This window comes from Myripristis murdjan, chromosome 21, assembly GCF_902150065.1.
Source record: "Myripristis murdjan chromosome 21, fMyrMur1.1, whole genome shotgun sequence".
NCBI lineage: Eukaryota > Metazoa > Chordata > Actinopteri > Holocentriformes > Holocentridae > Myripristis > Myripristis murdjan.
In genome coordinates this window covers 4,129,276-4,140,580 of record NC_044000.1, presented here as the reverse complement: position 1 = coordinate 4,140,580, position 11,305 = coordinate 4,129,276, and the positions used below count along the sequence as shown (strand labels likewise).

General features: G+C 42.3%; 1 protein-coding gene across 1 annotated transcript; it reads left to right on the top strand.

Moving 5' to 3' along the window:
• Window positions 1–2,637: 2,637 nt before the first annotated feature.
• On the top strand, window positions 2,638–4,629 carry c1ql2 (complement component 1, q subcomponent-like 2). Its single transcript, XM_030080716.1, has 2 exons — window positions 2,638–3,222; window positions 3,668–4,629. The coding sequence occupies exons 1-2, from the start codon at window positions 2,638–2,640 to the stop codon at window positions 3,845–3,847; spliced, it is 765 nt and encodes a 254-aa protein (XP_029936576.1). The 3' UTR covers window positions 3,848–4,629.
• Window positions 4,630–11,305: the final 6,676 nt, after the last annotated feature.

Sequence of the window (11,305 nt, the reverse complement as noted above, 5' to 3'; positions counted from 1 at the left end):
TCAGAATTTGCAGGTAATAGATGCAGTGACCAGCTGATTTAAAGGCGTGAGTTTTAGGTTGTAATATCCCTACAGCACACTGCAGTGTAGAGAGAATGGACATCAGTGGCCACGAGGGCAGGACTGGCACATGACGGGCATCTCAGTGATGGCTATGGAGCAGACAGATTTAAAGGTGCCCTATGCAAAATTGCCAATGGTTAACTGAACTGAAGACCATTTAGATTAAACTGACAAAAACACAGAGAAAGCATGTCATTTATCAGTGATTCGGACTGACGATGAGAACCGTGCAAATTTACATGAAATTTACATAAATATCATAATATTCTGTTTTGTTTTGTTTTGTTCTGTTTTGCATTGTGCACCTTTGAAAGTGCAGTTTGGAACTGAATCCCTGCCATATTTCACCTTAAGCTATAGTGCTCTGTTGTACTTTACTGTTAAGAAAACTTCTGTCATAATGTGCAGAATCCATCACAGATTTCCAGAGAAACACACACATACAAACACACACACACACACACACACACACACACACACACACACACACACACACACAATAAATATGCATCATGCATTTTTAAAAAATCAAGCTGAGACTGAGTCTGTTTTATTTGAACTTTTCTCAAAACTGTGAGAATGCTAATCACCAACATATAATGACTTCATTTGTGCCCAGTGGGGAATAAGGTGACGCTGTGGGGCTTTCTTGGTGTGTCTGTGTGTGTGCATGCATAAATATTATATGTGTGTGAGTGTGTGAGTGTGAGTGTGTGTGTGTGTGTGTGTGTGTGGGTGGGTGGGTGGGTGTGTGTGTTCATGTGCGCATGGATTCATGTGTTCATGTGTGTTCATATGAGATGTGCATGTCTTTATGTATGAGCGTGTGTGAGCATGTGTGTGGGTATGTGTGTGTGAGCGTGAGTGTGTGTGTGTGAGTGTGTGCGTGTGTGTGTGTGTGTGTGTGTGGCACTCATCAGCGAGGTGCAAGGAGCGCCTGGGAATCGAGGCAAGCGCTTTGTTAGCCGCTAGCTTAGCCCGCTGAGACAAGGGGATATGAAAGGAAGTTAAACCCCGGATCTGTAGAGATAAGGATTAGCTGATCCCGACAACAGAAGGCGAGTCGCGGCTCTGTAACAGATTAGGCGAACAGAGAAGGGGTGGCAGCCAACTTTTACATCACTCCAACTTTAGAGCCTCTTTCTCATTCAGTGGTGTGGGGTGGCAGGCACGGAGGGGCTTAAGAAAGGCCTGTGGTGTCCTCTGGCAAGACAAGCCCCCTAAGCCTGAATTCGGGTGAAGCCAGATATAAGGAATCCAACCAGTGAATGTCAAAATTTGAGGGGTTTCCTCTCTGCGTCGGCCAGTTCCCAGCATGCATTTGAAAAGACGGCAATGTGCAGGAGGTAGAGGATTAACATCAACCTAAATGAGCACTTTCACAGTAGATTGTTTTGAACTGTCATCAGAAAGGCACATAGATGCAGTGCCTTCTCTACAGTAGCAGCTACCTTCCTTGCATCATGTGAGATTGTCCTAACCCTAACCTTGTGTAAGAGGTCAGAGGTCAGCCAAATACACCATTCAATCATCCAATCATAGTTGAACTGTAGGACTTTTATATTTCCTGACAAAGTCTGTCACACGGTTGAAACATTGCTTTCCTAAATCTGACCATGCAGCCGACGAGATTCAGTATGCAGGTAGTTGAATTCTCGGTTCAGAACCAACTTTAGGCTTTAGACAGAGATTTAAAAAATAATAATAACTTTTCAATTTGAAATGTAAAAATACTATTTTCTAGTGTTTCAGTCATTTTTTGCATAAGCAAGTTACACGTATTTGTCGTTATTTTTATGTTGGGCTATGTTGAAAAAAATAATGCTACATTTTAACCATGCCTTCAACAGTGTTAAGACGTGCCTTCCCCCACAAATCAGGCATTTTGAGCAGTTCCACCCAAATTCATTTATTCAGTCTTTCCTGTTCTCAAAGACACAACTTGCATTAAGATGTTTTTTTTCCTCTAAAAGGAGATAAAAGAGGAAATATCTCACAGTCTTCCAAAAATTCAATAGGGAGGTTTAAGTGTTAGTAATGCTTCCTGATCCTATTGCCTAGCAGCCATGCAGAGGGATTTATAATTCATACATAAAGATGGCATGATTATTGTTGCAGTCTTAATCCAAATTGCAACAGGCTTTGCCCTGAACTTGTTACGTCAGCGGCTCTTTACTCCCCTCCGTTTGTTGCAGAGGAGCAGAAACCGCTGGAAGCCTCTTTCTGCTCGGAGATCCGGCGTGTCCAGCCATGCCAAGACGAATATTTCCCCTGTCAACTCTGTGAAGCCTAGTGATACTGGCACATCGCGAAACGCCGCAAGGTGAACCGGGCTTGCGGTTACAGCGCGTTTGTTTTTTCTCTCTCTCTCTCTCTTTCTCTCTCTCTCTCTCTCGCTCTTCCCCTTATCCTGGAATTGAGTGACTCCTTTTTGGTCCACTCTCTTTTCCGCCGTGGTTTTTAGCGCTCTAACCACCTTCCACCATTACTTCCCAAAGCAAAACGGACTTTTTAGCGCTTGCTTCTCGGACTCTCCAGAGGAAGAGAATCGTCGCCGCTGTGGTTGGCATCGTCATGGTGTTGGCTCTCATCATCGCCATCCCCCTGCTCGTCCAAACTTCCAAGACCGACGCTCACTACGAGATGATGGGCACCTGTCGGATGATCTGTGACCCTTACAACCCCAAACCGAGCGCCACGGCTCTGGAAGTCATGCAGGACCTCAGTGCCATCCCCTCTCCATCCTTTGTTCAAGGGACTAAAGGCGAGCCAGGGCGGCCGGGAAAACCCGGTCCGAGGGGACCGCCAGGCGAACCGGGTCCACCCGGTCCGAGAGGACCGCCGGGGGATAGAGGAGACTCTGGAAAACCGGGGTACCCCGGGGTGACGGCAGGTACAGCCCGGACCGAGACCGGTGGAGAGCTGGGCTCTGCTATTGGTGGGACCAAGATAGCGTTTTATGTGGGTCTCAAAAACCCTCACGAGGGATACGAGGTGCTGAGGTTCGACGACGTTGTCACGAATCTGGGGAACCACTACGACCAGACAACCGGCAAGTTCACGTGTCAAGTGTCTGGGATTTACTACTTCACCTATCATGTGCTAATGCGTGGAGGCGATGGGACAAGCATGTGGGCAGACTTATGCAAAAACGGACAGGTAAAATTTCACGTTGTGTATGTGTAAGCTTGCATGTTGCATGCATCGATTAAATAGTCTTTGTTTTAAAAGCTGCCGTGCTCTGGTATCGCGCGTAAACCAGCTCCCCACTGCGCACATTTGGAGAGCAATTACGCACGCAAACTATTTGTCCATCCAAGATGGTGGTTGCTGATGCTGGTTCTTAATTTTATCCCCTAAACTCAAAAAATGTTTAAGCGAGCGTTATACACTTTATTTACACCTTAAAACACGGCACGGGCCATCATAACAGGGGCCGTGAGGTTGGATTCATGTGCAGCCTTCAGGACTCGAGCTCGAATTAGTGCGCACACGTGTTTGGTCAAAGTTTCTAAATCAAGATAAACAACATCTGTGCATGCAGCAAAGTCCTGAACTGCTGGTCATGAGCCTCCCCCCTAAATGTTTGCCTCTCAATTTGCAGGTCCGCGCTAGTGCCATAGCCCAGGACGCCGACCAGAACTATGACTACGCCAGCAACAGCGTCGTTCTGCATCTGGACTCCGGGGACGAGATTTATGTCAAACTGGACGGCGGCAAGGCGCACGGCGGAAACAACAACAAGTACAGCACGTTTTCCGGTTTCATTTTGTACCCGGACTAATGGGATATTGACACCCACCCACCCACACGCATCCCAGGACAGACGTCACAGAAATAAACTTCAATGCGCCAACACTGTCTGTTAGACTGACAGAACTGACAGATGCCACCCTGCAAAAATGTCCAGGTGGACCAGTTATTTAGTCTCATATCCAGTCTTAAAATCGTATTTTTCTTAAAACAAAGGACATTTTCTTCCAGTGGGAGTTTCACTTTGTGCAGATTCACCTTTTTCAGGAATCCCGAGGCAGTGCAGAATAAGTAAAGTCACTACTTATACAGGACATTTTTACATTTCAAGAACACAACTTGGTTTGCTTTGGAAACAAGTGAAATGGGTGTACTTGTCACTGTAATTTCCTGATTTCCCCATTGTTTTAAGAAAAATAACATTTTAAGACTCGACAATTGATCAAATGCCTTGATAAGATGAATATTTTTTTGCAGTGCAGGTGTCGTTGCGTTGTCTGTGTTTTCGTGGAGCTGAGGGCCATGCCATGATGACCACACCTGTATACAGAGGACATTGCCGTGTGATGTGATGCTATATTTTGCTTGAAAGTGTGTCTGTGTCTCACCGAAGATGTATATCAATAAATATATACATATATATGTACGTATGTATATATGTATCCAAAAAGAAACAATGCTACAATCAGTGAAACCCATATAGGCTATAGGCTATAATTAACTGTCCCTCCAGAGTGTTACAAAAATGTTTATATGTCTTCGTAATGCAGTATAAACTACGTTGATGAATCAGTTATTTCAATAAATTATGTTTTGTAAGTTGGTGTGGAATTTTGTCGCTGTCAGTTTGGCCATGCTGGAGAGGTGAGAAGAGCAAACAGAGAGATCAGGGCAACAAAAAGAGCAATGTGTAGGCCCAGTTATAGGCCAAGCATTTAATTCCATCTCTAATGTAATGTCAGAGGGAGGGCATGTGGACCAGGGTATTGGATTCTACAGCGGGATGGAGATTTGATTTAACAGACGGGAGGATTTACAGCCGGCCCACGGGCAAATCATGTCACAAAAATATAATTTCACAGCGTTTTTACTTCTGTCTGTCTGACACCAGACTTTTCCTAATCAGCTGCCCTGGGTTTCATCTATATTCTCGACTCACATCTCCTCTTTCCAGTTGGAGGCGGCTGCCAGAGCATGTGTGTGTGTGTGTGTGTGTGTGTGTGTGTGTGTGTGTGTAGTGGTATATTGAGAAAAGGACAGAGCATGTTCGTGTGTATGGGTGTGCAAGTGCATGTATATAACTCTATGTCATTTGTGGGAGAGAGAGAGAGAGAGAGAGAGAGAGAGAGAGAGAGAGAGAGAGAGAGAGAGAGAGAGAGAGTCACAGATAGATGGCTTCGCCGGGGCAGAGAGGTCTGCATGCATATCTTCTCCCTTATGGGCGACAGTGATCCATTCCTGCTCTGTTACTACTGAGATGACGCTGTGTCTAAACGCCTGGTGTTTTATAAATGCCCCATTAATTAAGTCAACAGCTTAGGGACGTCACACTCCATCCCGGTGACCGTCCACGTTAAAAGCCGTTATAGATCCCGACGGTCGAGGGACAATGACGGCATGTTAAACACGCGTTAAGATCCTTAAGGCATGGAGCCTCACATCCTGCTGGTAAACATCCGTGATTGGCCGGCCAGCTGTTTTAGCGAGACTTTGGCTGCACCTGGAGTTTCATGTTTGTGTAAACGTTTATGGTTAAGCTACTGCAAACATATTAATATCCCAGCTATTCGTCATAGGCCGATTGGTTATTGGGAGTGCTTTAATGAGCAATGCTGAAGATTAAAATGCTGGTGTGGTGGCGGTCATTAATTTGTGGTGTTGCAGTGCTGTTTTTTTTTTTTTTTTTTTTTTTTTTTTTGGCAGCCTGACTATAACTCACAATTAATGTCATACGGGGTGTATGATAGTAATTGTGAAAGGGGGTCTATTTTAAAGATTTTGTTTGACAGTTCAGTGTAATGCCCTTTCTTAAATTCACTGTTTATGAAATCCATCCAAACAGGTCACTTTGCAGCATTTGAACTGGAAAGCCTCCCTTCATTTGAATCAGAGGACCCACTGCTGCTGGCCAGCCAGGGTCCAGTACTGTGAAAATTTAGTCTCCACTTCCATCCAATGAACACTCATCTGTCTAAATTACATTCAAACTTCAGAAAGATCGTTTTTATCATATTCCTGCCATAGTATGTCAGAAAATGAAATCCTAAAAGTTATTGTGAATTATGTCTGACCTTTAATGCCACTTTATTACACTAACAGTGAGCTACATAGCACCAGATGACTCTGACAAGGAGTTCAATATCAGCTTTGTGTGGCATCAACAGATGAACAGATTATCAGGATTTGTTCAAAAAGTGAGTCTGGCTGCATTTTCATGCCTGTGAAGAAATGGGAAACATCCAATTATTCATCTCTTTTGACAGCAAATAGAAAATCAAATCTGTGTCATAATACACTTTTTTATTCAAAGGGATATAAAGTACAAATAATTAAGGATTAACTAATCACAGCAACACAGAATCAGAATCAGGCATGACAATACACTTCAGGACCAGGGACAGAGGCAACTCCTGCTGCCTTCAAGTGCTCCTCATAAGCTCTGAGACCCAAATTACAATGCTGCAAACACAGGTTGTTGTAAAATGGAGTGCTTTTGAATGGGAAGAATGGCAAAGGATTTCTGATTGTTGTTTTATTTAAGAAATGAAGCTGCACAAAGATACATTGTTCTCCAGCAGCAAAAAGTGACAGAAAAAAAAAATGGAAAAGCAAAGACATGGTATGAATATAAAACAATGCAGTGTTTCCCCCCACAGAATGCTGAACAATAATACATAATAATGTCTCACTTTAATCTAGTGTTTGTGTGTGGTGCATATTTCCAGCCCATAAACATCACTTCTCAGTAGTCCAGCATTCAAGATGTTTTTAACACAGTGTATATATTTATTTATATAGTATTCTCTTCTGTAGTATTAGTGACCTCTTGATTTTGTTTGTTTATTTTACATGACATATTCTTGTATTTTGACTTTCCAGCAAAACCTCTTTTAGTTAAGTAATACCTATATAAATTTATGATCCTGATGATGACTATTATTATTAAGTTTCTGATAGCTCTTGAAGGCAGCATAGGCTCCTCATGAATATTTCAGAACCAGGGACAGAGCCTGTCATTCCCACCCCCACCAGAAGGGGGTATACATGTTTACTTTTTATTCATAAGCTGAGATGAGGTTACATAACAAAATGGTATTGTGACATATTCCTATGGGCAGTCTGGTTTTATCATCCATGCTGAGGACTTCTCTCCATGGGAGGACAGAGACAGACCAGCCAGAGATCAAACCAGGGTCAGCCAGATTAAATCAGAATCAGAATAACTTCATTAATAAACAATAATACCAAGATATGTTAAATAGACTGCATGTCTATAACACTTTTCTAGCCCACTGACTGCTCAAAGTGCTTTATAATGTTTGCCTCACATTCACCCATTCACACACACATTCACACACTGATGGCACATGGCAGAGGCTACTATGCAAGGTGCCTAGCTGTCCATCAGGAACAGTGAGGGGTTCAGTGTCTTGCTCGAGGACTCTTCGACACACTCTGGAGGAGCTGGGGATCAAACCGGGAACCTGCCAATTACCAGATGACTGCTCTACCTCCTGAGCGACGCCGCCCCTACAATAAGATAAACTATAGTGATCCCAGCAAGTAAGTTCTCTTTTCCCTTTGCACAGAGGAGTCAGGGGTCAGGGTCGGCTACAGGACAGTGCCGATTCAGCCAAAAGTTAAATGAGGAAGCAACTTGCGGGACCTTTTCATTAAGTTTTGTTTTCACTGCATCAGTGCAGTCAGGAAAGTTTGGGAAGGGTGACGCTGGTGGATCAAGAACAGGAACAAAAAGGACTGAACAGAACCGTGCAATGAATATGATCAACTTACCACATTCCTCTGTGTGGACATGTAGTGCTGCATATGCCGGCCGATTCAAACTATCAGAATCAGCATGGGCAGTGGCAGCAGTAGTAGAGGCAGAAGTTTCACTAAAAGCCCTTCAACAACACAGTGTGAGATTAATCCCCAGTGATCATACAGCCTGCGGAAGGGTCCTTGAGCAAGACATTGAATTGCATCAGCTGCAGAGGCGCTGTTCTCTAGCTGACCATGCACAAGTGTGAGAATGAGAATCACTTTTACAGTATATGTGTGAGTGTTACTGTAGTTCTGTAGTTACACCAACGAGGTCAAGTCAAGTCAAACTTCATGTGTATGTCAGGTTTCATGGCCAAGTAATTCAGTGTGCTGAACAAAAAAAAAAAGAAAAAATCACAATGATGACAAAATAGCAAAGAAATGAAACACAAAGAGCAATACCAAAAAACAATAAGACCATAATCAAATTTGAATAAATAAAAACACATAAATAGAATAGATGAGATGTAGCAGTAAATCAGTAAAGTAAGAAACCAGCTTAATAGAAGGCTGTGAAGAGGAGGAAGGTTTCGAGGTGTCTTTTAAAACTAGTGGCTGAGCTCTGGTGAACTGGAGCCTGTTCCACAGGGAGGGAGCACAGGCTGAACGGTCAGGACCGTGCCTGGCCAATTTGGGGCCCTAGGCAACATATTGGTGGACAATGCAAAAGGCAGCGCGGGGGCAGCGAGTGGGGCACAGTGAGGGTCCACAGCACTTATCTCACTCCCTGGCCTATAAATGGAGGGAAAACTGCCTTGTTAGGAGGTGAGGTGGTGTGGCAGATGACACCATCAGTAGGAGCTGGGTCTGTTTTTAGCAAACATTCGCTACCTAATATTGGCGAATGGGTAACACTTGACAATAATTCTAGTACAACAATTAATGTTAGTTAACGTTAGTTAATGCCATAATGATTAATTAACTGTTAATGATTATTATGGCATTTACTAATGTTAATAATATCTACAATAACCCTTAAATAACATATAAATTAATACTTTAGCATGAACAGCATTATTACATGATTCTTAGACACATTTGTTAATGGTTAGTTAATTGTTATGTAATGTTTATTACCTGTTACTTAATGTTTATTACAGCATGTAGGAGCCATTAAGTCTTGTGTTTGTTTATGTTTTTTGGTTATATTGGTTGTGTTGGCCCCTAGATGGCAACAGTTTTTTTTTTGCCTGCACAGGAAGTGAGAGGTCGTGGGTCACAGGTGAGGTGGGTTCAAGTAAGGTGCCACAGGTGTTGGTCATATAGTAGAAAATGGAGCACATGGGTGAAAGGCACACAGTTTTTACCGTGATAGTAATTTTTGGTGCATTTGAGTTTTTTCTCTTTATTTTGTAATTGATTCCACCAACAATTCATCCTCATCAATATGATCAAGCTGTTATCCGTCATCTACAATATTCAACCACTTCAATAAATGGAACGGATCAAAGGCAAGTTTGTTTGAACCTTCTTTTTATTACTGGAAATAGACATGCGTTAAAACTCCCTAAAACCTATACTGCAGGTGACTAATTTTCTGTTTTGATAGTCACCACACGGCATTAACTAACATTAATTGTTGTACTCTTATTGTAAAGTCTTAACGGCAAATGTTAGCTCACGTTTCATAACATTAATCATGGCATTTTCCTAACCCTTACCATGACAATGAACCTTTTCCTACCCTCAACCATGACTTTTTCCTAACCATAATCAAGAATTGTAGGTGGTTAATGCATCTAACAAAGTAAATGAAAGTGGTTAAAGTAGCTAAAGAGCTGTCAGTGTTGAATCATACTGGTGAAGCATGAAATAACACACAATTCTGTGACAATTCATTTGCTCTGTTGCTGTTTTATTCAAAGTTGTCATAGTTTTGCTGTGCTGTATCTGTGTGGAGCCTCAAACTGACAACTGTCATATCAGTTCCTCATCCACACGCTGGATCCAGTTCTGGACATTTTGTTTGGGTTTGGGTTTGGGTCATGTTGGTGCCGAGGTGAACCCTGTCTGTAACTTCACAGTGTCACTGACTGCTTAAAGTGCACAGCTTCAGCTTTTCACCAAGCAGTTAAGGTAGCAGCATTACTGAGTGACTGGAGATCAGGCAACAGACAATGCGGAGAACTTCAACATAAACAGCTGTTGCCCAAAGTCAAATCTTTGGGGTCTGGCAGCTTCTTCCTACCTGAGATAATAAGTTAACAATCTGTATACCCAGTATCAATATATCTTAATAAAACTTTGCATTTATTTTCTCAGATAGGTGTAACTGAACATTACTAAACTTGTAACCATGACCACAAATGAAAATGAAAATGAAAATGAAATTACAAACATGGCTGAAAGTTGCATGAGTGATCATTTGGCCCGAAATTCTGCTATACATTAACGATGCCCTCCCACAAGTATTTGTTGGTTTGCAGAAGCGTAAAAGGGCAACATTTTTCTGGTGACTGGGTAGCACAGCCCAGTGGTGCAGCCGGTTCAGCTTGATATTTGATATGATGAGCCCTATAAAGAGGTACGTGCACGTAGCTGAAATAACTGTAACATTCAAATTTATGAGAAAAGAAAATTGAACAACCTAAATTTTTAGATGGACATCTGATACAAACTGAAACATGTGCTGATGGTGGACTTTTACCTCCCACAAATTAGGACGGAGCAATTCCAAGTTCAATTTGTCATACTGTGCAAAAAAACAGGCAAAGATTGGAGAATCTTAAAATGCTGATTCGCCACACTCAAGCGGAGAATTACAGACAGAATGGGGCAGTGAGGAACAACCTCTGGTCACAGTGTGTGTTCATCAACCTTTTGACAGGCTAGGAGAGACAGGAGACTACTACTCCAGGTGCATTGTGGGAGCTTACCATCTGTCTCTCAGGCTCCAGGCGGAGCACAAAGTATATACTTGAGAGTTGGAAGCTGAATTCATAACACTTATTGAAGTTTCAAAATTCTTAATTGTCTGTGTCTCTCTCTTTCTAAGTGGAAAAAAAAAGTTGTGGCTTCATTTGTGTCTTGCTGATTTCAGTTTACCTAATAAAGCACTTTGTGTGTGGGTGAGAAAGAGAGAGGGAGGGAGAGAAGGAGAGAGAAAATAAATGATGAACTGTCAAGAATTCAGATCCTTTATCACTAGATCACGAACTGTTTTTGATTAATTACCATCATACCAAACTGTGATGGCAGTAACCACCCACAGTGAAAACAGATTGAAAGTTTTACAATACCAAGAGGTATTTGAAGTTTAAGCAAGCAAAATGAGAAGATATCGGTGGCAACTCCCCTTGCTTTCATTTGAATATCACACTGGAATTGAGAAGACTCTAAAGAAAACCAGAACGCTCACCTCTGTCCTTCTTGATTTCTCTTTAAAGTTTGAATGAATGAATGAATGAATATGTTTAGCACAACAAATTAAACATAATTAAAGAAT